The sequence below is a fragment of the Chlorocebus sabaeus genome, chromosome 21, assembly GCF_047675955.1.
Source record: "Chlorocebus sabaeus isolate Y175 chromosome 21, mChlSab1.0.hap1, whole genome shotgun sequence".
NCBI classification, from domain to species: Eukaryota; Metazoa; Chordata; class Mammalia; order Primates; family Cercopithecidae; genus Chlorocebus; species Chlorocebus sabaeus.
Genome location: NC_132924.1, coordinates 105,181,810 through 105,209,280, shown reverse-complemented (window position 1 = coordinate 105,209,280; position 27,471 = coordinate 105,181,810). Strand labels below are relative to the sequence as shown.

The 27,471-nt window shown below is 48.9% G+C and overlaps 1 protein-coding gene across 1 annotated transcript in view; it reads left to right on the top strand.

Annotated features, from left to right (window-relative positions):
- Positions 1–27,471, top strand: part of PLXNA4 (plexin A4) — a 449,849-nt gene that overhangs the window by 366,945 nt on the left and 55,433 nt on the right. The window contains exons 11-20 of the mRNA XM_007982959.3: positions 3,497–3,593; positions 4,085–4,275; positions 8,239–8,390; positions 12,699–12,816; positions 19,269–19,405; positions 21,383–21,547; positions 24,639–24,732; positions 25,193–25,432; positions 26,082–26,228; positions 26,910–27,144. Coding sequence (XP_007981150.1) covers positions 3,497–3,593; positions 4,085–4,275; positions 8,239–8,390; positions 12,699–12,816; positions 19,269–19,405; positions 21,383–21,547; positions 24,639–24,732; positions 25,193–25,432; positions 26,082–26,228; positions 26,910–27,144 — 1,576 coding nt within the window. The remainder of the gene's footprint in view (positions 1–3,496; positions 3,594–4,084; positions 4,276–8,238; positions 8,391–12,698; positions 12,817–19,268; positions 19,406–21,382; positions 21,548–24,638; positions 24,733–25,192; positions 25,433–26,081; positions 26,229–26,909; positions 27,145–27,471) is intronic.

Here is a 27,471-nt window from a genome sequence, read left to right as displayed (position 1 = left end):
CCTGGAGCCTGTCCTCCCCGGGCTCTGAGCTTTGTGCAGATTAACTGCCCGCTGATTACAGAGAGCTATATAAATGCTAAGTGGAGTGGAGATGGGGGGATCCTGGGGGATGGGAGCCTGCGGTCCAGGCTCCCAGCTGTCTGCAGAGGCAGAGAGCTCCGTCTGCCATGCCCACCCCTTTCCCCTACCATGCCCCAGGCACGTTGCAGGTCATCCACAGGAGAGAGAGCCTCCAGGAACAATGGAAACTTCCCTAGAGACAGAGGGGGGTTTGGGGGGAGCACATGGGGTTAATGATTTCTCTAATATTTCATAGTTGTGATCCCAGCATTGGGGGAGAGAAAGAAATGCCCAGCATATGTGATCCTAATGTCTTTTTTATTTTAAATTTCTTCAAAGAGAAAATTCATGCATGCACACATGCACACACACACATACCAGAACACATAAGCATTCTTATATGCATACATCCCATACATATTAAGGGTCTGGCACAGAAACACTCGATGCATGGCTACTATTATTTTTCTGCACAAACATAAACATAGGCAACACGAATATAGTTTTGCATAGCATCCCCAACTGTATGCACATAGAGTAAAATACAAAATCACATTTGAGTGCTTAGACTATATGACAGATACTATGCTCAGAGCATGCTGTGCTTGATCTTGAATCCTTACCCCAATCCAAGGAGATGTGAACTGCTTTGAATTCCCACTTTACCAATGGGGAAACTAAGACTTGGATTATCTGCTCACTTCACATAGCTGGTCACTGGCAGAACCACTTTGTGGAACTGTGTGTGTCTGTGTGTCTATGTGCGTGTGCATTTATGGACACAGATAACATGGAGATGTGTGCTAACCTCTCCTCAAGTCAGCATGCACATAAACACATTTGTGTACACAGATGCTCACATGCATACGTATGTAGGATTCTTTGCCTTCCTCTCTGTGGGATGTCAGGTCCTTCCTGAGAGGGGGCTTGAGGATTTATTGATCTTTGGCTAACACACTCCTGGTCACCACCTGCTGCTTCCACTTTGTGTCTTGGCCAGACCCAGGCCTGAAAGCAGAAGCCAGGCTCCCATCCTGACATAGCCACTGCCAGTATCCCTCCTAAAGGTCAGAGCTCTGCCCACCCCAGCACTGCCTCCAGGTGATCAAATGGTGCTCAGCTTGGGGTGGAACAGCCAGCCCTGCCCAGAGTCATGCAGACAGCAGCTTGAAGCCTGTTGGGATCACCTTTCCCCACTGGGACCTTCAAGGAGAGAGATGGGAAGGATGGGAAGAAATTGAATGTGGCTGGAGGAGGGAATTGGAAGTCTGGAAGTTCTCTCTCTCTCTCTCTCTCTCTCCCTCCCTCTCTCTCTCTCTCATACACACACACACACACACACAGAAGGAGGGAGGAAGGGAGGGAGGGAGGTCATCCCCCTCTTATACCCTTCTCCCTCCACAGGGGCAGTCCATCTACCTCCCTACTTCTAACAGACTACAGAGATTCTCTTAACTCTTTAATCAGCACCAGAATCACAGGGTAGTTCTCAAAATGCTCCCCATCTCCAGAGATTCCAGTCTGGCAGATCTGGGATGGGCCCTGGCATCTGCATTTTAGTAGACCCCCTGGGTGGTTCTGATGAAGGAGTCCATAGACCACACTAAGAACCACCAGTCTAAAGTAGAAGAGGTTTTCAGGAAACTTAGGACCACCCAGCCTGACCCAGCTGCAGAGACAACCTGTGGGGAGTTGATGATTGAGTTCTATGAGGATCAAAGTCTCCACTGTGGTTTCTGCAGGGCTAGGAACCTTTGCTTTACTCTGTGAGCTTGGACCCTGGCCCTGGCCCCAGAGCCATTGTTCACAAGACAGATTCAATGAGGGGGATGCAGTGCATCCATTGTGGGACAAACAACGAACGTGGCTCTCTGGCCATGGCACACGTCACCAGGGAGGGAGTTAGAACTCTGGACACTAGGGCAGGGCCGGAAGTGACTGGAGGCATGTCCTCCTGCGGTTGCTGTATGAGGGCAACATCAAGTCACAGTCTGTTCTCATGGGAGAACATTCCGTAACTCAGGAATTTAGGGTGATTTCCTGCATTGAGGATTATAACGTCTCCTTTAGAAGCTCCTACAAACAGGGTGCAGACCTGTCCCTGCCCAGAGGCAGAGATGTGGACAGTAGCCCTCTGAGATTCTTCTCAGATGTGTTTTCCCACGTCCTGTGGCCACCCTCCCTCTCCATGAAGGTGCCGTGGCCAACTTGGAGGAGGAAGCCTCAGCAGCCTCCCGTGATACCCGTCAACATCACCCTAGTGAAGCCCTCCAAATTTTTAATTCAAATTAAATTTGAATTAAAAGAGCCCATGGGTTCTGCAAACATAACTTCAAACCTGGTCGTCTGGACTAACCTCTTTCAACAAATTGCCAGGCCTCAGCCCCTCCTATGCAGAAAATCTGTCCCAATTCCATTCCTCCATCCCGCCCCATGTGGCGAGCAGAGTCGGGTAGAATAATGAGAAAATCACCAGGTAGGTGTTGGAAATTGCTGCCCAGGGTGGACTCTAAGTTCCTCTGCTAACCCTCTTTCTCTGGGGACTGAGACAGGTCTGCTATGGGAAGGCAGACTAGGGGCCATCATGCCTAGGGACTGCCCCCTCCACTAGCATCTTCAAGCCAGCACTTCCCTCTTCTCTCCACCCTTCACCTCCTATCTCTTAGCCAGGCAGGGGAGCAGGACCCTGAGGGGCCCTCAAAGGACAGGAGCACAACAGGAATCTGGGTGTGAGCCTGGCTTTGAGCTGGTGACTACCTGCAGCATCCAGGCCCAGATGCCCATATTTGCCCTCCAGGGTCCTCAGGATTTCCCCCCTCACCAACAAGCTCCCATCTAGTCCTCTTTTCTCTTAACCTCTAGCCTCTCATCCCCCTAGGGTGTAGCTCCCTCATTTCTTAGTCTCTGCAACCACCATCTTGCCTGGGAAGTGATCACCCCTCCCCAGGTCTTTGGAAAAGCATCCACCTATCCTGGACATTTCCTGGAAATTAGAGTTCCCCAACCTAATTGCAGACTTGGGAGGGCCTAGGGACCAGGGTTTCCCTGGGCAGCCCGGGAGGAAGTGGACTCTTCCCTCAGTTTTACCTCTCAGGAAAGCCCGGGGGGTGGGAACAGGCCTCCTGCCTGAGACCCACAGGAGATGACCTAGTGGCTTGCTCCCATCTGCTCCTTGAGCTGGCATCCACAGGGGTGTGCTTGGAGGCCTGGCCCACCCCTGTGTTATCTTCCACCCCCTCTAATATACACTTCCCTGCCTGTACCCACATGTGCCTGCGCATACTTGTGTGCACACAGGTAGACACAGGCACACAGGCACAGTCTTGGCCAGTCCTTAGCCCATGAGCTCTTAACAGCCCTAGGCTGATCCTTTGGGCCCTCTCTAGAACTCTCTGTGACCCACTTTCTTCTTTCCTCCTCCCCGACCTGGCTGCAGTATTCTTATGAAGGGATGGAGATCAACAACCTGCCTGTGGAGTTGACAGTCGTGTGGAATGGGCATTTCAACATTGACAACCCAGCTCAGAATAAAGGTGTGGAAGGGCTGGGGCCTGGCAAGGGAGGGAGGGGAAGGGACGGGGTAGAGAGGGAAGGAGCTGCCCTGCATTCTCGCAGGTGTCATTCTGCCCCCGCCTCCTGGTGGCTGTCCCTCTCCCTCTGAGCCCCTCCCTCACAGCCTCTCCACCATCTGTGCTTCTCCGTTACTTCTTGAGCATGGGCTCTGTACAGCTTGACCTGGGCTGGTGGCTTCTGGGAGGAGGTGGCGTGCAGAGGACTTCCTGGGAAGGGCTGCTGAGTGCTGAGTGAACAGAGTTCCCAGAGCTTCCCATTTCAGTCCCTCTGCTCTGGCCTGGACTTTCTTTCTGGTTCTTTTTTGCATCAGAATGGCTAACGGGGCAAAGCTGCCTTTGTGCCCCATTGTCCCAGGCTGGGACTGCACTCTTTGTCCCTCTCTGGGCCCCTCCTGTCCCCACTGCCGTTCCCAAGCACCCCTTGCCCTTGCCCTTGCCCTTCCCCTCTGCAGTTCACCTCTACAAGTGTGGAGCCATGCGCGAGAGCTGTGGGCTATGCCTCAAGGCTGACCCAGACTTCGCATGTGGCTGGTGCCAGAGTCCGGGCCAGTGTACCCTGCGCCAGCACTGCCCTGCCCAGGAGAGCCGGTGGCTGGAGCTGTCTGGTGCCAACAGCAAGTGCACAAACCCCCGCATCACAGAGGTAAGCCGGGGTCGGGCCTCCTACTCCAGATGGACAGGCTCCAGGCTCTGCACCACACCCTGTGGAAACTCTGCCCAGCCATGGTGTCAGTCACCCAGTGGTCACCGGGTGGACTTGTTTGCTCCTCCTGGCTGGGTGGTGCCCTAGTTTTCCTTCATGGCTTCCCTAGAAGCTTAGGCTTGGATCAGAGACTCTTGTTGGGGCTCGACTCTCCTGTTGGAATCTCCGAGGAGCTGGGTCAGGAAGGACTCAGTCCTTGCCAGCCCCTTCCTTTGTCTCTAAGAGCCTCAGTGGCAAGGCCTGAAGTTCCACCGGTGGCACCCTCACCAAGTGTCAGCCCATGGTTGGAGGTTGCATGGGCGTTGGGGCACAGCCCGGCTCTGGGGAGGTAAAGAAGGTCACAACAGAGAGGACTTCGAACTCCACCAAAACAAGCCCTGAGCCGTAAGATGGAGCACAGTTTAGGGGGACCAACGGGACACAGGCCATGGAACGAAGACCCAGGGAGAAACACAGGGAAGAGCTAAATATGCAGACACTGGGTCCCAGAGAACAGGGTTTGAATCCAGGCTCCACCAGCTGTTTGCTGGGTACCTAGGTGTGGCTACTATCTCTACACCTCACCTTCCTCACATGTGTGGTGGGCCTCAGCATCCCACTTACACAGGAGTTGGAAGAATTTCATGCGTACCTGCAGGCAAGGTACCTCGCTCTGGGCCCAGCGCATGGGGATCTCACCAGGCTCCTCCTCACTCATCATCATTGATAAAATCATTCCCAGGGATGTCTAAGCCAAGGAAATTACTGCCCCTGGAGTTAACTTAAGTAGTCCTGTCTCTTCTCCTCCAACTCCTCTACTCTTCCAGCATGGCCGGAGTCCCTTGCTCCCTCTTAAAATAAAAAAGAGGGCTGCATCTCTCTCTCCACATGCTCCTCCCCCATGGCACCATGGCATCTGTGGCACCATGGCATCTGTGCCTCCAGCTCAGGGCTGAGCACATAGTAGGTGCTCAATAGCTCTTTACCATTGTGGATGCTGGTCAGGATTATGAAGCAGCTGGAAGAGGGGGAAGGAGAGAAGATAAAGACTCAAGTCTCTGCCTCAGTGAACAGTGAGGACGAACTGGTACCAGGCTTTGTGCACAGTTTCACAAATGCACACAGTATATGATCACTTAACAGTGGCAGGCAAAAATATAGGCCATATGTTTGTGTGATGGCTAATAGTTGCACCGCACCTTTATACCCCTTACCTTGTCCAAACAACCACCTGTTCTATTGGAGTCCCAGGGCTGCTGTCACAAGGTACTGCAGACTAGGCAGCTTGCATGACAGAAATGGATCATCCTGTAGTTCAGGAGGTAGACAGTCAAGGTCAAGGTTTTAGCAGGGTCGGTTCCTCCTGAGGACTGTGAGGGAAGTATCTGTTCCCCATCTCTGTCCTTGGCTTGGAGATGACCATCTTCTCCCTTTGTGGCTTCCCATTGTCTTCTCTCTGTGCATTTCTCTGTGGCCAAATTTCCCTTTTTCATTAGATCATATTGTACCAAAGCCCATCCTAACGTCTCCTTCAAATTTAATTGTCTCTGTAAAGACCCTGTCTTCAAATAAGGACACATTCTGAGACACTGGGGCTAGGACTTCTCCCTGTGACTTTGGTGGAAACACAGTTCAAACCCATAATGTCTCCCAAGGCCAGGGTTATCATCAGGTTATTATTCTCTTCCAGACAGAGGCTAATGCTCAGAGAGGCACACATACTCTAACCAAAGTGTCAGTAACATGGTCCTGAATCCCAGGTCTCCTGAGCAATGTTCTCCTAGGTTATTGTTCTCCTCCACTACAATGGTGAGACTTCACACCCCCACTCACAAATTGTGCATGTGCACCAGGGATGTGTGAAAGCAAGATTATTGGGTTTTGTGGATGAACAGCCTCACCCAGCAAAGCAGCCCCTTGGGGTGGCCCTCAAAATGTGCCCCATGCTTCAGATCCTTTATCCTCCACCTTCCTGGCTGTATAGGCTCTGAGAGTTTCTCTCAGTCCCCACTTCAGTCTCTTGCATGGTAGGAATCTAAACAGTGATTCTCAGACTTGGAGGAAATATTTGCAGAATTAACCTACAGAATGATCTGGGATAGGAGGACAGGTGGACCTCTCCTGTCTCCACTACCCCCAACCCCACACTGGGGCCCATGTCCTCCCTTCCCGGTCCCCACCCCTCACCCTCACACCTCCTCTGTGGAACAGCTCCTCCCAGAGCCCTCAACAAGAAACCAACCCAGGGGGCTGCTGTGTATGGCAGTGTGTCTGGTGCTATCGGTGGAACTTGCTTTCTTCTTGGCCTGGGTCCAAGAAAATCACAGGGAGGAGATGGCAAATTAAACAAATCTCCCTGTGACAGAGGCTATTTACTGCCTCCATACTGGTGTTGGCCCTAGGGGAACCTGGGGAACTAAGGAGTGGGCCAGAGATAAAATTCCTTTTTCAGTATGACAAGCCAGGGCTAGAATATCATGGGGACACCACTGCAAGGTGCCAGTGGCACTTTGGGGACTGGCCAGGCAGACACTTGGGAAGAACACAGACTCTCCCTCCAACCTTCCCCATGTCTGTCCACGTCCCTCTCATAGAAATGGGCCTATGTCTCCAGGGAAGCTGTTTTTCCACTGCAATGGGAATACAGTTATACACAGGCTCACACCCTGCATGCACTCACTCACAATCACAGGCACCCTCACGGGGATGTGTAGGAGGTGGGAGATAGCTTGACTGTGGCAGGTAAGCAGTCTCACCTGGAGAAGTTGCCACTTGGTGGGGAGGGCAGCACAGCCTAGTTTCTTTTGCTTCCTCCTCCTCTCACCCTCACCCCAGGTTGGAATTCCCACTTGTGGTCCTGCAGGGTTGAGGAGAGTAGGATATGCTGGAAAGGAATAGAGATAGAATCTCTGGGCTCCTTCCATCCTAATCCTGCTGACATTGGCTAAGGTCCAGGTGCTGGTGCTCACAGGTGCCAGGAATGGAAGCACGCCTTTCTCTGGCCCATGAAACACCAGGATGAGATTGTGTTAACTCTACAGCCCCCACCTCAAAGCAGGCACTTGGATGTTGAGTCCTCACATTTTAATCATGGGTTTTTGACATGGATTTAGGAGAGAAAGCCAGTACACTTTGACCTGTGTATGAGGATAAAATTTAAATTAAACCTAAATCCATGTGGTACCAGGCCAAACAGCAAAGGCCAAGGAGTTGTGACAAATGCTGATAATAATTCCGGAAAGATGTTTGGACAGTTGTAGGTTTTATTACAGTGACAATGCAAGACATAAAGATTGTAATGTTACTGAAAATCCCACAAGGAGGAGTGAGACAGACCTGCTCCTAGAGACTCAGGATCGGAGGAGCAAGGGGCTTGGAGTGGGAAGGATGAGGGACAGGCACAAAGAATTGTTGCCATGTAAGTGTCACAAAGAAGGTATCTTGGAATTTAAGTGGAGAGAGGAAGAACACAGGGTTGCGGGGCAGTGTCATTTGAGAAGCATCTTGAGAGGTGGGTAGGGTCACATAGGTGTAGAGGGCTCCGGGTGGATAGCAAGGGTTTTTATTTTCCTTGAGAGTAGAACCAACACAAGCAAATGCTAGAAGGCATGAATTCCAGTTTTCTATGAATCACCCAGTAGCATTGCTGGTCACGTTCCATCCCCTCCTCTCTTCTTCTATGAAATGGGAAGATGTACCATAGGCTTTGAATATTGTTCCTAGGGACACACACAAACACGGACTGTTTTCCTAGAAGCTACTATACATTGATTACCCAGGATTTGGGTGCCCTTGGGGACTTCGAGCCACTCAGGGACTCTGGGGCAGATGAGAGAAGAGCCAGCAGCCTCTCCTGGCCTCATCAGCAAGTGAGTGATGGCAGTATCTTGGTGTCTGTCTAATTACTTCTTTTCCTGCCTCTAGATAATCCCAGTGACAGGCCCTCGAGAAGGAGGCACCAAGGTCACTATCCGAGGGGAGAACCTGGGCCTGGAATTTCGCGACATCGCCTCCCATGTCAAGGTGGCTGGTGTGGAGTGCAGCCCTTTGGTGGATGGTTACATCCCTGCAGAACAGTAAGTGAAGTTGCCCAAAGCACAGGAGGAACAGGGGAGGGAAGACAGGTTAGTATTAGGGATGTCCTGGTCAGCAACTAGGTGCTCTCAGAGCTTGTTGTGGGGGAAAAAAAAGGAGAATCACCCTAATACTCTAGAGTTGGAGGGTGGACTCCCACAACTCCCTGCCTGCTCAGCTAGCTAGCTGCCATACTGGGGAAAGTGTAGAGAGGAAAAGGAGAAATAGCTGGGAGAGAAAGGTGACCGTTACCTGCTTGGGGTATAAGGCTGCACGGAAGGAAGGGGGACAAAACAAAATGAAAATCTGCAAGAGAAGTATGAGTCCAATTCCTTCTGCTCTCCCCAACTTCCCACTCACATCCCCCCCCTCCCAGCACTGATCCTGTGCTACTCTCTGTGGAAACTGATGATGAAATTCACACCACTCTCAGGCTGTGGGTGCCTTAGATTATTTTTCTCTTTGAAAGTCTGCTGGCCCACTGAATAGGTCATTCAACAAATGACCCTGACCTGTAACCCATCTAGTAGAGGAGGTTCGTAAATCATGCATGGCCTTGTAAATAAGTAAGCACCATCTTCCAGCCCAGCAAACACAACTATGAAAATGTTTACCAGCACTATAGAATCTCTATTCCATACCGTCTTTGTTGCACCTCCTGGAGTGAAATCTTGTCACTTGTGCTGTATGCATAAATTATTGACTCTTCGCAAGGCCTCCCCTAGGTATGTGAGTGCAGTTTCCATTTCTGCTTGGGTCTTGCCTAGGTTTACTGATTCTGAACTATCACTACCGCCATCCTCAATTGCTCCTGATTTCCATGAGGTCTCCCCAAGATGCTCATAGCAGATCAGATGGTTTAAGGATCTAGTCTTGGTAGGACTCACCTCTCTGGTCCATCACCAGTTAGTTACCAAAAGATCTTTCTATGGCTCTTTCAACTTTCTGACACCTTTCTGGAATGACACCAAACTAGGCCACTGCTAATATATTGTGATTTGAGGAATTTTAAATATCCTACTTTGGATTTACATATCTAGATATCAAAAGTATTAATGAAGCCACATGATTAAAATAATGTGATACCATTTAGATCAGTAAAGTAAGATAGAGGACCCAGAAAAAGAATGCTGATGCATACAAATTTAGTTTGTAATAGAGGTGATATTTCAAATCACCCAAGGAAAGATCATTCAATAATTGATGCTGGTTAACTCTCTGGAAAAAGTACAATAGCAGATCCTTATTCCACATTATACACCAAAATAAATTCCAGATGGATTAAAGAGTTACGTTTAAAAAATGAAACTGTGAAAGGATTAGAAGAAAATGCAGGTGGAAATTTACTTGATTTCAAGAAGGCGAACTTGTGCAAAGTGTAACTGCAACAGAGGAAATTATAAAGAAAAAGATTAGGGGATTTGAGTACTTAAAACCTTAAAACTTGTGCATCAAAAATCATTACAAGCAAAATAAAAATGTGAATGATAAACTGGGAGTCTGGTTACATCCTATTACAGTTAATAAATACTTTTTCTTTATATATAAAGAGCTTTTATAAATAAAAGGCAAAGATCACAAAATGATCAAAGAGCTTGAACGTACAATCTATGAGATTAAAAAAGAACCAAAAGTCATACGAAAAATAAATGTTTAACAGCAGTAGTAATCAATGAAATGCAAATTAAAACACTAGGGAGTGGTTTGTGAAAGTTAATGCCCAGTGCAGGAGAGGCATGAGAAGTAGCTGACTCCTTCACTCATGGTGCACGGGGAAATTGGGACAAACTTTCTGGAAGGAGATTTGGAAATGTGGGTCAAAGGCCTTTAGCCTGGCCATCACACTTCTAGAACTTTCTCTAAACCAGAATACACAACTATTTATTTTCAAGAATGCTTATTTCAGCCTTATTTATAATAGTAAAAACTCAGAAGTGATTTACATGTGTAAAAACAGGGAATTCGTCAATTCAATAAATTATTGTATAAGCACAGGAAAGAAAACTACACAGCCATTAAATCTGATATTATAGAAGAATCATGACCAGGCATATACTCAAAGTATATTAAGTGAGAACACAGGTTCTTGGAACACAGGTTACAAGCATAATATAGAGTTTCGAATCAGTTTTGTAAAAGAAAATTAAGACTGGCCACAGAAACACCAAAACGTTGACACTGGATATTTCACGTGGGTACAAGGCAGTGTGGCATGGTACATAGGCAAGAACTTGGACTTTACAAGGAGATTCCTGGGACTGGAGCTCTGGCTCTGCCACTTACTAACTGGGTGAATGTGAGCAAGTTGCTCAACATTTTATTTGCCTCCATTTCTTCATTTATAAAATGAGGATAATAATGGCATCTACTCCATGGTCTTATGAAAATTACATTCTGAATGGTGCAACTGGGGGGTATGTAAGTATGACAAGTGCTTTTATGTACTTTCTATTTTTTTTAAACACCAAACATGCATTAATTATGTGATCTGAATAGCAAGGTATTACTTGTTCTGGAACCTTACTCAAAAGTTGTTTCTAAGAGAAACATAAAACATAGAAGCCACAAAGTAAAGAACAACCAACTTAACCACACAGGTGCTTTTAAACTTTAGTGTGGCAAAAGACATTGGAACCACAGTTGAAAGATGACAAACAAGGAGAAAATCATTGCAATATTTATAACAGACAAAAGTTAATACTCCTAATTCAGACAATCTATCAGCAAGAAAGAGGGCTTCACCAGAAAAGTCAAAGGAAAGGCTATATGAGATTTTAAAAACACACTCATGTGAAAAAATATGAAACCTCACTCATAATTTGTGAACTAAAAATTAAAATTAAAATGAGATTCCCCCCCATTGGATTGTTCATATCTGGTGTTGGCGAAAGAGCAGACCATCGATAAAAGTGCATGGTCCAGACTTCTTGGAACATTATTTGGCTCTACCTACCAAATATTAAATACGCAAACTGACCCAACAGTTTCCCTCCATAGAAATCTATCCTACTATACAGTGTCTAAGGATGTGTGTGTCAGTTGGTTCATTTTGCAGAATAATTTGGAGTAGCAGAAAAATCAGGACAACTAAACGTTCAATAGGAAGATGGTTGTGTAAATGATAGTGCAATCATCAGAGGAGACACTGTGAGGCTACTGAAAAGAAAAATGTCAAGCTGTGTCTATAGAGATGGGAAGGAAGGTCCACGCTATTGTGCTGAGCAAAAATGAAAGTGTTTATAGTAGTGGATATGTTATGTTTTGCTTTTATTTTAAAAAACACATATATCTTTCCTTACATATGTATGTTTATAAGTGTAATTGTATATATATGTAAAAACACATTTATGCTTATGTGTGCCTGCATATGAAATACAAATATAAATATACATATGTGCGTATGTATATGTGTGTATGTGTATGCAAAGATATATATTGGGCAAGTTGCCTAACTTTCCTTTGCCCCAGTTTCTTCATTTGTAAAATGAAGAATACATATACATATATACATAGATATATATACACATATATATTTATTATGTCTGCAAAGATATATATATACACACACACACACACTTAAGTTTTAAGTATATATATAGTTTTAAGTCTTAAGAAGAATGAGGCCCTCACTTTTTACTGCCATACTCTGTACTGTTTGACTGTTGGATTATTTTTAAAAAGGTATAAACAAAATTTTGTAATCGAAGCAATAAATATTTTTAGAAAGGAAAAAGTTCACACATGCATACACACACACACACATACACACACACATACACACTCACTCAATTATCCCCTCACCTGGCCTGGAAGCTGGGGCTGGCTGGGAAGCAAAAGCACTTCACTGAGGTAGCCCAATCATTGGGAGCAGAAAGCTCCCAGGTGGGGACCAGAAAACCTTAGGTCGCTCCAAGTTCTGGTTTGACTTGCTGCAGCCCTTGGATAAGTCACTTTGCCTCTCTGGACTCTGCCAGTCCTATTTCCCAAGGGTTTTGACTAGAACATATCCGCCAGTCTAGTTGACAACTGAGTAGATAATCATGAATTAGAGACTGAACATCTAGAGTCATTAACAAAGGGACCCTCTTCTAGGCTCGCTCAAAGGATATCCCATAGGTCAAGTTTCCTCACTGCCTGACAATTAAGGAGAAGACCCTGCTAGGAGGAATTAGGGTATCTTCTCCTTCCTCCCCTACCTGGCCATCCCTGAGATCCTACTGTGGAGAAAGGGACCTGGGTAGATGCTGTGGGGTGCAGGGTCTTGGCTGGAAGTCCTGTGACCCATGGAATTTCTCCTATCCTCCCCGCAGGATCGTGTGTGAGATGGGGGAGGCCAAGCCCAGCCAGCACGCAGGCTTCGTGGAGATCTGCGTGGCTGTGTGTCGGCCTGAATTCATGGCCCGGTCCTCGCAGCTCTATTACTTCATGGTGAGTCTTGACCAGCAGTGATCTGGCTGGGTAAAGGCCACAGAGCTCATTACCATGATTGCTGGGCCCCTCTAGAGCTCTGTGGGCAAACCCAGGGCAAGGGCCTGCCCTGCAACCTCCTTCAGTTCATGAGAATCCTGTCTGATGGTGAGTGAGAGCACAGCCTTTGAAGTCTGGAAGACCTGGATTCAAATCCAGACTTTGCTGTGCCTGGCTGTGTGGTTTCAGATAAGTTGCTTTAGCTCTCAGGGCCCAGAGTCCCCAGATGGGTACATGGCAGTGTAGCACAGTAGGTAGGCAAGAGCTTGGACTTCAAAAGGCAACTCCTGGGATTTGATCCCTGGCTCTTCCACTTACTAACTGGGTGAACGTGGGCAAATTGCTCAACACTTTGTTTTTGCCTCAGTTTCTTCATTTATAAAATGAGGATAATAATAGTATCAACCCCATGATCTTGTGGAAAATTACATCAATGTATTTATGACTTCTAGTATCATTTGTTTTATTATTTCTGTGGTTGCCACCATTGCTTCCATTTTCTGACCCATTCCTGCACACTCATGGCCCATTGTGCCATCCTATCGCCCTCACACTTCTCCCTCACCCCAATGTCTTAGTCTGTTTACTGCTGCTATAGAAGAATGTCTGAGACTGGGTAATTGATAGAGACAAGTCATTTATTTGATTGCTTGTTCTGGAGGCTGAGAAGTCCAAGATCTAGGGCCTGCATCTGGCAAGTGCCTTCTTGCTGCGTCACCTTGTGGCAGAAAGTGAAAAGTCAGGAGACTACATACAAGAGAGCATGAGCGGAGAGGGTAGAACTCCCTTTCATAACAAATCCCCTCTTTGATAATAAGCATGTTCCTCTGATAGTAACATTAATCCATTCATGAGGGCAGAGCCCTTGTGAACTAATCACCTCTTAAAAGTCCAGCATCTCAACACTGTTTAATTGGGGATTAAGCTTTCAAGACATGACTTTGGAAGATGCATTCAAACCATAGCACCCACTCACCATTATCCCTATTTGATGACCTCATTAACCCCTGCCCACCACTCACCTGCATCCCCAATGCATTTCCCTCTACCCACACCATTGCCCCCTACCCACACCATTGCCCTCACCTCTCTCACCCTAGCACCCCCTTCCCCATTCCATGGCCTCTCTGAGGATCTCTCCCCAGTCCTTAAATTCCTTCCTGCCTGGAACCTCTCATCAAAGGCTGGCTGACAAGTAGTTCTATGGGACAGAGGCTTTTGGAATCTCTCAGCCTTGTGATTATGGAGATGGTGGAGACATGAACACAATCCCTGCTGCACACACCCATCATTTTAAAAACTAAACCTCTCAGATTAATGACAGCTGTAATGGTATAATTTCCTCATGATTCTGAGCTGCTTTTGGAAGCTGGAAGCCTGAAGTGATGGATTTTATGCCTGGCCATGAAATGCCCTGAAATATGTCATGGGGAATTTGGCATTCATTCTCCTTCCTCTCTCTCTCCCTCTTTCCTCCTTTTCCCCCATTGCCTCCCTCTCTCTCTCCTTCCTTCCTCTCTCCCTTCCTTCCTCTCTCCCTTCCTTCCTTCCTTCCTTGATCCCTTTCTCCCTCCCTTCCTTTCTTCCTCCTTTCTTTGCTTCCATCCCTCCTCCCTCCCTCCTTATCTCATCTTCCTTCCTCCTCCTCCTTTCTTCTTCAACTGACAGCCATTGATCGCCTTACACAATGCCTCTCACTAGATTATTTAATGAGTGCTTGTTTAATTGAGTTGGATTTTATGACTTGATGGTTCTGGCTGTGGGGGTTAGGATGAGGAATAAGTTCCAACACAGCACCTCCCTCAGGAGGCCCACAGTCTAGAAGGGAAGGTGAAAGCAACTGAGCTCCAGTACTTGACACAGACTTGAATGTAGTCAGGGCCAAATCTTAGAGAAACATGAGTGTAGTGCGGCACCATGACTGGGACTGCAGCTGCATCTGCTCCACCTCTGCTCTCCGAGGGCCAAACACCCCCTGGATGCAGTTGGGTGTCACTGAATGCACATGGGAATTCATAAAATGAGTATAACATGCGCATATAATGGGGTTCATGGAAGAGTCATTTTCCTTATTTGTTTAGGATTTGTACCCACCACCTTCTTCTGAAAGCATATGACGGAATTTCCAAGGGGAACCCAGTAGACATTAAGACAACTAATGAGAAATGTATATATATATTTGTATATAAAGTATGCATGTGTGTGTATGTGTGTGTATATATATATTGTATATGATATAGACATAGAGACAGAGAGAGAGAGAGAGAGAGATGGAGAGAGGAGGGATGACATTCACCAGGTATTTGCTAAAATTGGGCAAGAAATCTGGCTTTGAAAATTCCTGGCAGCCAAAGTAAAATGGGAGGAAACTGCTGCATGGCCAAAGCAAACACTGGACTTCCTTGGTCAGCCACTGCCCAGAGCAGCTTTCCATCCTGAGGTTCTTGGCAGTGATCCTGAATGATAGAGTGGACAGGGCTAGAGCCACCTCCAACTTATTAAGCTGATGCTTCTTTTGAACCTTAGCTGCCTCTGCCCTGCATCCCCAGTCAGGCCCCTCACTCCTCTGGCTCAATCAAGGCCACCACCACCTGGCTATCCAGCCATATCTCCACGTGGCCTACCCAGGCTGTCGGCTCCCATAAACAGTGCATCCTCCTCGCTTGCCCATTCCCATCAGTGGTCCATCCCCTAGGCCTGCAATCCTGCTGGACTGTGGCTCAGCATACCTTCATTCCTGACATCCATCCATCACCATGTCCTGGAGTCTTCCTTTTCCCATTCTCTTTGCCATAACAATAGCCTCCTTAAATCCTTCCCTTGCTTTTCTCTGTTGTAATCCATTTACCATCATATCAGCTTCCACCTCAAAAAGAGCCAAGGCTCCCCTCCCTGTAAGACATTGTCCGGGCTCCTCTGTCTGCTTCCCCATTCAATCCTATTTTGCCAGCCTTTCCATTGTTTGCCACCTTACCTTCTCTGTCTCCTTCTGGTTGCACGAGCCGTATCCCCCTTATTCGTCAAACCTGTGCTTGGGACCCTGTCCTCGGTCTGTGAATGCACAGTCCTGAGCTGTGGATACCCACAGGCCCTGTGCCTCACCCCACTTCCTGGGACTCCAGACATCTGCCTGCATCACACCACTCAGGGGGTCCTCTTTGCGCCCTGCTCCTCTTATCAAACCAATCTGTCTTGGGAGCCACTTGCCTTGGCCAGCCACCTGCCCAGAGCAGGGTTCCTTGGCAGGGACCCTGGAGGACACAGTCGACAGGGCGAGAGTCACCTCCGCCTCATTAAGCTGATGCTTCCTTTAAGACTCTCTGCCTCTGCTCTGCATTTCCAGTCAGGCCCCCACCGCTGAGGCTCCATCAAAGATCAGCCCAGGACCCTCCTTTCTTTGGGAGCCCCACAGTGCATAGGCAGCGCTAAACCTCCCGACAAAGGAGAGTCTCCTGGGGCGGGACGGGCATTAAACAAAACGCCCTGGACCTCTCCCTGCCTCCTGCCAGGACTAATTAAACCCAATGCTATGGATCCTGGGTAATTCTGAGATGCAAGCTGGGCTGAGGCCCCCTGACCTAGGAGAAAGGGCGTTTCCTGTGTGGCTCCTGTGTGCCAATGCACTCAGCTCTCTGCTTTTATTCTTATAATAAGCCTGTGTGCTACACATTGGAAAGTTCCATCTGCCCTCAGGAAGGGTCCAGTCTTGCCTGTGTGATTGTTCTTACCCTGTAGAGGGGTGTGATTGAATTTAGGGCATTAAGGGAGGTTTCCTAGAAGCAGCTGGAGGGAAAGATGGGATTTGTATAATACAAATAGAATATAATTTTCCATGTGGATCTGAAGTGGTGGGAGGCTGTTCCCAGCATAAGGTCTGACAAAGTAGTACACCAAAAGATGGGAACAGGAGGGAGAGGGAAGAGGGTGGGTGGTGAGGAGGAGAGGCTGAAGCAGAGGCAGGTCAGGACAGATGACAGAGGTTGCCACAGGCAAATATGCATTTGTCTGGTGGGTCCCTGCAGCTCAAAGATTTGTGTCACTTTTCTACTTAAGGGACATCTTTGAGGAATGGCTCTGGTGCCACATGTTCACTTGGGAAGACTTTTAGGGAGGAGAAATAGTGCTATGGACCTTAGTCTCTTTCTCTGGCCCCTTGCATTTAAGGGTTGTGTCATTGAGGCCCACCCCCATTCCTCGCACAGAGTTTCTAGGGATTCCAGGTGGGAGTGAGGGACAGAGGTCCCCATGAGTCTCCGCAGGGGTTGAGAAGGGACAGAACCCTGTCTATCACACTTTCCAGAGTCTCCGAGCCCTCATGACCTTCTCGTCTACCAGGAAGCTTACAGGTGCACTCTTTGGGCCCTAAACAGAAGCCTCTAGTTCCCCTGGAGTTCTGAGACAGCCAGGAAGCTCTTTCCCCAGCACTTGGGGCATGTTGGAGAGACCCTTTTTAGTACCAAGGCTAGAGGGAAGACTTGTCCTCTCCGACAATCAGGCCAGACTCCAATGTGTGGCTTTATTCACCAAAAACCAAATGCCAAGGCCAAGGGGCCCCAGATTAGCACTCTGGGCTGTCCCTAGCTGTTCCTAAAGGTCTCCATGCAGGGAATGCTTTCCCCCTTCCCTCCACCTCCATTCCAAGTGAAGGAGGTGACAAATAATGCAGAATTTGATTTCCCATGCAAACTCACCGTGAAATATTTATGAAGCATGGCTTGAATAATTAATAGCTTCTCACAACTCTAAAACATGTATCCATAACATCCTGTCCCCACCAGTGAGCCCCTTGATAGTGCCCCAGCAACACCTGCAGGAATTACTGACTTCTACCCCTTCTAAGAACCCTCACCCACAGGCTGCCAGGGAGCACCAATCCCCATCATTTTAACTTCCCTGAGTTCAACTCTGTCTCTCTAGGACCATCTCTGCATTGAAGCCTGTGTGTACAATCTCTCTCTCTCTCTCTCTCTCTCTCTCTCTCTCTCTCTCTCTCTCTCTCTCTCTCTCTCCTTTCCTCTCTGGGAAGGTTAGTGGGGTTCCTTTAAGGTGGGGCACAAGTACCATTTGAAGAGGTACTGCAAGTTACAGAACAAGAAAACTGCCAGGAGCCTTGGAGATCACCACTTTTTGGCTCAGCCCCCTGATTTTGTTGAAGAGAGAAGTGAAATGTCTTGTCCAGAGTCACACAGCGAGATCCAGGCAGAGCTGAGAAAGGAGGGCTCTTTCTGCAGCCTCACCCCACCCTCTTCCTGGTCTCCAGTTGAGCCAAAATGACAAGCTATTCCTTGGCTTGGCCCATGTTACAGGGATGCTAGACCTGGGATCCAGAGACAGGGTGCTGGGACCTGGTGAGGCAGGTCAGGAACTGTGGTCTGTGTGTCTCCCCACCTGCGCGCCCTGATCCTGGACCTGGGGGCGCCTGTGCCAGGTGATAGGGAAGCTCCAGAGCTTCCCTATCAAAGCATCTCCGAGGTGAGGTTGTCAGCCTGCTCCGAGGAACTGAGAGGGTTGACTTTTGGTGCTGAATTCTTTAAGGAGGAGGTAGCTGGGGAAGGGAGAGAGAAATCTTCATTTAAATGCAGATACAGACTTCTCACCTGGGACTGAGGAAAGTTTTTCCATTAAAATGCTAATGAAAGAACAAACTGCAACTCCAAATCCCCAGCTGTCAAGAGCTTTTTTCTGCCCTGCCCCCAACCTGGACTCCTCACTGGTCCCCTTCTGGCAGAGGACTGGGGGCAGCCCTTGAAAGCAACTGACTCTTTTCTGCTTCTCTCTCTGAGTTTCCCTGGGGCTCTCACTTCCCATTGCTCTGCCACTGGGTGCTTTGGGCAGCTCTTTGTAGAGACCTGTGGGAGAGACAGTTTACCACCCAAGAACAGAGCTGTAGGTTGGAAACGGGTTGAGAACTGGAGCTCTGGGGTCAGATCTCAGTTATGCCATTTTTTAGCTCTGTGACCTTAGAAAACTAAGTTAACATCTCTAAATCTCTTCTGTAAAATAATAATGCCTACTTTATAGAATTGATTGGTGATTAAATTATATATGTATGTATATAGGGATATACATATAATGTGTATACATATACATAAGATATAAATTATATATGTATGTGTATATATCCCTATATACACATACATGTATAATTATGAAGACATACAATCTGACACTTAAAAAATAAGTACATGGCAACTATTAGTATTACTAGTACTAAGGTAGGTATGCAAACTCTCAGGGTCTGGAACATTACCTATCCATACAAGCCTAAGAAAACTGTCCTGGTTCTCTGGGAGACCGCTATTACCAAAGATTCCAGAAAGCAGCTTGGGGGAGTGGGGTGCTGCCTCATGCCTGCCCAGAAGCCTCCTCCACCCCTTCCCAGTTGTGTCTCAGGCCACATCCTTTCTACACAGACACTGACTCTCTCAGATCTGAAGCCCAGCCGGGGGCCCATGTCCGGGGGGACCCAAGTGACCATCACAGGCACCAACCTGAATGCTGGAAGCAACGTGGTGGTGATGTTCGGGAAGCAACCCTGTCTCTTCCACAGGTAACTCAGAGGGCCCCTTTCTGCAGCACCAGAGGGGGAAAGGTTAGACAGGTAGATCACTTCAGGGTAGTTTTGTTTTTATTGCAGAGTTGGGAGGGTGTAACCACCTGACAGTTTCTTCTTGCCAGCTGCACAGATAGAGCCAATTTCCTGAGACAGCATTATTGCAATAGAGAAAGAATTTAATCGATACAGAGCCAGCTAAATGGGAGACAGGAGTTGTATGATTCAAATCAGTCTCCCTGGAAATTTGGAGACTAGGATTTTTTAAAAGATAATTTGGCAGGCAGGTGGTTAGGGAGTGGGGAATGCTGATTGGTTTAGTTGGAGATTAAATTGTATAAAGTTGAACCAGGATTTTCTTGCTGTCTTCAGTTCCTGGGTGGGATGGCAGAACTAGCTGAGCCACATTACTGGTCTGGGTGGTACCAGCTTGTCAATCAGAATTCAGGATCTGAAAAGTATCTCCAACAGTGATCTGAGGTTTTACATTAGTGATGTTATCCATAGGAGCGATTGGGAACATCTGGAATCTTGTGGCCTCTGGTTGCTTATGTGCCTCCTGAGTCATCATTTTTGATCTTGTGGCTAATTTATTAGTTTTTCAAAGGTGGGCTCTCTGGTCCCCAGGCAAAGAGGGGGTTTGTTTAAGGAAAAGGCTGTTATCATCTTTGTTACAAAGTTAAACCATAAACTAAATTCCTCCTATAGTTAGCTTGGTCTGTGCCCAGGAATGGACAAGGGTAGCTTGGAGGTGAAAAGCAAGATAGGGTCCGTTAGGTCAGACATGCACTGTGATAATTTTTCTATGTCAGACTTTCCTCACTGCCATACTTTTTGCAAAGGTGGTTTCAATCACCTTATGGCTTAGAAGTACTCCTCCTGCCTAACAAAGTGGACATGCTCTTTGGGAGAGAATTTGGGCTCAGTATGGAGACCTGTCTGCCCTCCCTTCCCTGGATGGGCCCCATATGCTTCATGGCCCATCAGTTAGCCCTGGTGACCCCATAGCACCCACTCTGCAGAACCCTAGGATACCCCAGAATGCAATTTGGAATCTACAACTAAAGCCCATTCACCAGGGTCAGATGCACTCTAGGAGCTGCAGAGCCAGCTGGACCTTCTCAGAGATGATAGGCACAGCAACCCAGTGGCTGAGGTTGAGCCTACAAGGCCAGGTGACCTTGCCTCCCCTGGTCCCACTGTGCAGTCCCAGAAGGGCACACCTACCGTGAACTGGAGCCTAGGGGGTAGGAGCAAGGGAGGAGGGGCATTCAGTGAAGGACACTAGGCATTGTAGCTGGAGATGCTCCCTCAGCTGGCCTAAGATTCTGTAGAGAGAGGATTTTCCCTGAGAGAGCTATGCTGAGGGTTGTGACAATTCCCAAGTCAGACCCGGCCAGGCCTGGCATCAGTAGTGTTAAAGAAACAATTATTCTGACACTTGTTAAAATGGCAAGAAAGACTTAGGACGATTGCAATTGATATCAAGACTACTGCAACAGAGGAAACAGATGGGGCTCAACTCCAAATACTACAAAGACAGCAGGGGGTTTATAGCCAATGAGCAGAATAAGGGGCTCAGTGAATGAAAAATCACTAAGAGGAAACATCAAGGTAGGTGGACTCCTGCTAAACCAACTTAACATGATTCTTGCTGAAGGCAGGCCAGGGTGATCAGATATCAAGTACGGGAGGATTCTCCCCAAACAGACTTTGCCAGATTCTTGCTAAAAAACGAGGCTAGACAGGCCAAAGACAGACCCAGGGATGAGGCCCGGTTGAAAAGAGGAACCTGTCTAAAGTTTGGCCGAGGAGAGAGTCTTTGTCACTGGATCTCCAGCTTTCTATCTGACAGCACCCACCCATGGCCTCTGAGCACCCTGACATGCAGGGAGCAGTGTGGGAGGGCCCTAACTCAGGACCTCTGTCCTCCTCAACACTAGGCACCCAATGCTGTGTCTTCCTGCCCTCCAGGCGATCTCCATCCTACATTGTCTGCAACACCACATCCTCAGATGAGGTGCTAGAGATGAAGGTGTCGGTGCAAGTGGACAGGGCCAAGATCCACCAGGACCTGGTCTTTCAGTATGTGGAAGACCCCACCATCGTGCGGATTGAACCAGAATGGAGCATCGTCAGGTAGGAGCTGGCCCAAGTAGACCTTAATGCTCCTGCACCTGTTTCCCTTCCCTGACTCTCGAAAGCCAAGGAGAGTTCTAGGGGCCCAGTTTTACTTGGGGAACTGATAAACTGGAATTGGTTCCAAATACCCCCAAATCAGACCTTCCTACTGTGGTTCCCTCCTTCCACTGAGAGCACCTCTGTGCCAAACCCAGCCTGGAGGCCAAGCTCCTATAACAGCAAGAACCCACCTTCCCCTGTCCTGTCCTGTTCTGGGACAGGAACTGTGCTAGAGGCCATGTCCCCATGCTGCAGTGACTGCCGGGGGTGCCAGGCTACTCTTCTCACTTCTGGTAGACATAGGTGCTAATCCTGGTCCCACCTTCAGGCTGAGGGGTGTGGAAGAAGGAGTTAGATCAGGCCTGACTACTCCTTGTAGTCAGCTTACGTGGGGGAAGCTGTGTCCTGAGCCTGGAGGCCCCATCCAGATACCCATCCTCTCTGCTCCTGGCTGCCTGCTTACATTTCTCCTCCCCTCTGCTGTAACCTCCTCAAGGGTAGAGTTTAGTCTTGTTCCCTGCTTTTTCCCAGTGCCAGCCAGATGCACTGAACACCTGTCTCAGAGGGAGGGGGCAGGCATTGGAATGTTGGTATAGAAAGGCCCTGGGGCAGGGACTTGGGGACCTTCATTTACCTTGGGCAAATTGGTATTCTTCCTGGGCCTCTGCCTATTCAGTGATTCATCCAGGGATTTTGAAATCCCAGGATCTCTAGGGTCCCTGGAGTGGTATGTCTCCCATCAGGGGAGAAGGGGCAGGCACATGGCATGAGTCTGCCTTTCCAGGCCCTGGATAGCACATGGGAATGAGAAGATGCTACAGAGGGCACCCCATGCAAGGTTCACAGAGATCACTGGGAAATCACTGTAACAGGGGCAGCATGGGAAGGGTCTCAGCCCAGCTCCACTGCTTACCAGCCCGGTGACCTTAACAGTTATCTCACCTCCCTGGGGCCAGAGTCCCTCATCTGTCCACTCTCGCATAGGCAGCTGAGAGACTGAAGTGAGATGCACATGCACAGGGCAGTGCCTGGCTCCGCCCCCTCTCCCTGCCCCCTGCTGGGTCCAGGCCTCTCACTGTCTGCTTCAGTTCTCAGGGGCGTGGGGCTGGGGGAGTGAGCAGGAAGTACATGAGAAGTGGTCTCCCCAGGCTGAGGCAGAGAACAGGGATGTGTCCAGTCCAGGGAACAATCTTTTTTTAATCCAGGGATCGGCAAACTCCAGTCTGTGGGCTGAATCTGGCTAGCCACCTGCTTTTGTAAATAAAGTTTTATTGGCGCACAGCCATGCTCATTCGTACATGTATTGTCTATAGCTGCTTTCTCACTATAACAGCAGAGTTGAGTAACTGCGACAGGGACCATATGGCCTGTAAAGCCTACAATATTTACTATCTGGTCCTTTACAGAAAGAGCTTGCCACCCCCTGCCTTAAGCCCAAAAGAAAGACAGCCTTTGCCTGCTGAGATGAGATTTGGCCGTCCTCAGCAGTTACTTTATAAGGCCCAAACCTTCTGAGCTTTAGCCATGACCTTAAGGCAGATGAAGACCAGAAGGCACAGAGGGGAAGGTCGTCTGTAGAAAGCCATACCAGGATTTGGCCCCAGAAAGTTGATGCAGCCCTTTGTGACTTAGTCAACAAACTTTGCAACTCTGCAAAATTCACAGCCTGGTATAATTCAGTTCTTCTTGGTGTCATCCTCATAGAAATAGAGGTGTCACCCTTCCTGGCACTCAGCTGCCATTCCTGCATCATGCTCCCACTAGGAGGGAGGATGGAGATAGACATGTTCTGGGTCTGCCAGCCAGCTCCAGGGCTTTTCTTTAAGTTAATCAAGTCTGAGGATGGGGTGAGGCTCTGCTCTTATGAGCCGCCTGGGTTACTTGTGAACAGTGATGGTGGGCGTTTGATAAATGTGTGTTGAATTGGTGATTGAGAGGACTGGGAAGATGGCTAGACACCAGAAGGTCATCTACAGCACTGTCGCATGTGCAGGAGCCTCTCTGAGTTTCACAGGAATCTTCCTCTGTGTGTGCACACACGTGTGTGTGTGCGCGCATGCGAGCAAGGAGAGAGGGGGAAGCAACTGGCAATATGAAGACAGGCAGATGGATAGATGGGTGGAAATGAATGTGGGTGTGTGTGTCAAGGATTCTTTATTCATCAACTTATAGCTAATTAACTTGCTAAAGCCTGTTTTAGATAGCAGGATTCTTCTCGAAGATGCTCCTTTGATTGGGGATCAGGCTATTTCTCATTTTTCTTTGAGTAGCCCCCCGGAGGACACAGTCCACTACAGTACTGCCCACCACTTTATGCCCACTTCTCAGCTGCCCTAAGGATGGGCACTGATGTCCAGGTTTCTTTTGAAAAGCGACACAAGATGAAGCTCCTAAGCCCTCCCTGTCAGCAGTCCTGTGTCCTCCCTGTCAGCGGTCCTGTGCCACCCTAGGGTGCAGGAGACCCGAGTCCCAGAGCATTTCTCACTTGCATTCACATTTGCATTCGTGGACCCTCTGCCTTTCCCAGATCTCAGCCTGATCGAAGCCTCCAACATGGAAACTTGTAGAATGATTGCCCTGGGGGAGCAGACTGTGCTCAGCCCCTGGAGGATGTGGTGGGGACAATCTGGAGCGAGGCTTTCATGAGGCCAAAGCTAATGTTTAAAAAGTCCCAAGATTGGCAAGGACCAGGGGAAGGATGGAGGAAGAGACACCAAGGGGTTGCAGAGAAGCAGCTGGCACAAATCAAAAGGTCCTGGAGAGCTAAGGGGGCTGTGCTGTTGACTGGGCCTCCACAGGGGTCCATGCTCCCAACAGACTCAGCAAAGGATGGCCACAGACATCTGGTCATTACTGTCCTCCCCTTGGCTGCCGAGATGCTCGTCCTCATTACTATGCAGTCAGCTTGTCATCCTTGTCCCCATGAACATTACCCTGCTGCCTGGTTGTCACTGTCCTTATTGTTGTAGCTCAGTCAGTCATCATTGTAGGGTGCCATTGCTCTTCCTGAACTTATGATTTACATGCCTCCTTCTTTCTTCCTGCTCAGTGGAAACACACCCATCGCCGTATGGGGGACCCACCTGGACCTCATACAGAACCCCCAGATCCGTGCCAAGCATGGAGGGAAGGAGCACATCAATGTGAGTGCAAGGCTGATGGGGTTCATGGAGGTTACCCACACGAACATGTGGGTCCCCCCAAGTACTGAGGCAACTCCCTGCCCATACACTGATAACCCACAGCCTGTGACACCCTTGAATACTCGGATAGTGGGATGGGGGAGAAGACGTAAGGGCATTTTTACTTCTTGGGGTACAGGCATGGAGGAGCAATTACTTTTGGGATTCCCAGGGTTTTATACCTTTACTCTTTCATTCTTCCAACCCTAGCCATTGCCACACCCACTACAGGCAAAACCGGAGCTGGGTGCAAGCTATAGAGCCTATTCCTTGAGGGCCCAATTGTGTGGTCCTGACTCATCTCTAATCCTCTTGTCAACCCCATGCTATCCGATGACATCCAGGGAGGCCTGGTACATGTACTGGGGCTGTGGGTATGTGGAGATATTGCATAGGCTCCGCCCTGTGGCTCCTCCCACAGATCTGTGAGGTTCTGAACGCTACTGAGATGACCTGCCAGGCACCCGCCCTCGCTTTGGGTCCTGACCACCAGTCAGACCTGACCGAGAGGCCCGAGGAGTTTGGCTTCATCCTGGACAACGTCCAGTCTCTGCTCATCCTCAACAAGACCAACTTCACCTACTATCCCAACCCAGTGTTTGAGGCCTTTGGTCCCTCAGGAATCCTGGAGCTCAAGCCTGGCACGCCCATCATCCTAAAGGTGGAGTGAGGGTGGTAGGAGGTGGGGGTGGGGAAAGGAGGGGCTGCTGCATGGAAGGGGATGTTCAAGTCGCAGACTCCAGTCACGTTTTTCAACCGGCATCTCTTGCAGAGGTTGCAGTGTAGCCCAGAGTGTGATAAATGTTCTCTCTGAGGTTTGTACTGGGAAGAAAACTCTCTTTATGGGCCGGTTCTAACCAGGGAAGGCAGATGCACCTTGGCTATTTGACTCTCAAGCTTTTATTGTCTTGAAAGTCCAAGTACTGGTAGGTCAGGCTCACTGCTTCCTCTGAGGCAGCCTTGTTCGAACCACAGCATAGGGCCTCCTTTGGAACATGGGTCACAACTTAATTAAAGCTCATGACAACTGGAATCAATCGGTAGTGACTGACTCCAACTCTGCATTGAGAAGGATTCTGAGGCTGCATTTGGGATAAGCTGAAAGGAGTACTTTGATAACTGATTACCCACTGGGAGGAAGAGGCAATGGTAGTAGTCGTGCCACGAATATTTTTTGCACTTATTACCAAAGGTGGCTTCTTCACCAGCTCACCAGCAGGATAGGACCTCCAGGTGGGAGGACGTGAGAGCCAGCTGGTAGCTGTGGTCCTCACTCTGGGATGGGAACTGGGGCTTTCCCATCTGTACAGGGCAAGAACCTGATCCCGCCTGTGGCTGGGGGCAATGTGAAGCTGAACTACACTGTGCTGGTTGGGGAGAAGCCGTGCACCGTGACCGTATCAGATGTCCAGCTGCTCTGCGAGTCCCCCAACCTCATCGGCAGGCACAAAGTGATGGTGAGACTGGGAGAACCCCATCCCGGATGGAGTGGGCACTAGGGATGTGGATGTGAGCGGCCCAGCTCTGTCTCAGGCCACCAGGGCTTTCCAAGAGGGGATTCTGGCCCACAAATAACTTTTCCTCTAGCTACCACCCACCCCAAGTTCTTTCTTCGTGTCCCCTTTTGAGCTTCTCTCTTCTGTATTGTCATTCTTTCCATGCTGGCTGGTGCAACAATAAGGAACATGCAAAACAGCATTAAATAGTTGCCAAATCATCTGCAACAAACAAGAAAGCCTTCAAGGAGAAGGCCGTTGCTGGCCCACGGAAGTCTGTAATATCTTAATACCATGTTCTGTGCTTCCGTTGTCCACCCTTAGAATGGGCATAAATCTTAGGGGATCTAGTCATTGGTGGCAGACTGTGTTTAGGTCCCAGTTGTGTGCTGTTTTCTTATGAAGATGACAAAACTCGCTCCTGAATGAGAGGAGGTGAGGTTTTTCCAGTTGGTGGTGAGCTCTGTTAAGCTGTGTCTGTCCCTGCTCCCAGCCCCCCATGCCATCTTGTCTATCTTGACACCAGTGACTGATCTCCTTTCCCTCATCCTGCCCTGGTCACCAGTTCCTGGGTGACTTGGGACTGTTGCCAAAGCTGCTGTGTCCCCACACCCAGCTCCCTCTTGCCCGGTGTGCCCCCAGGCCCGTGTCGGTGGCATGGAGTACTCCCCAGGGATGGTGTACATCGCCCCGGACAGCCCGCTCAGCCTGCCCGCCATCGTCAGCATCGCGGTGGCTGGCGGCCTCCTCATCATCTTCATCGTTGCCGTGCTCATCGCCTATAAACGCAAGTCCCGCGAAAGTGACCTCACACTGAAGCGGCTGCAGATGCAGATGGACAACCTGGAGTCCCGTGTGGCCCTGGAGTGCAAGGAAGGTACTGAGTGGCCCCGTGCCGGAGGCCGTGTGTGTGTGTGTGTGCATATGTGCATGTGTGTGCACATCTGTGTATGTGTATGTATATGTTTCATATACAAACAAGCAGGCTGGGCAGCAGTGGGTAGTGCTAGAGGCTAGCGGTGTGTGTGTCTGTGTGAATGTGTGTGTGCGTGTGTGTGTGTGCACCTCTGTGTGTGTATGTATGTTTCATATACGAGCGAGCAGGCCGGGCTGCAGTGAGCAGTGCTGGAGGCTGTGTATGTGTCTGTGTGCATGTGTGTGTGTGTGCACATCTGTGTATGTGTGTGTATATGTTTCATATACA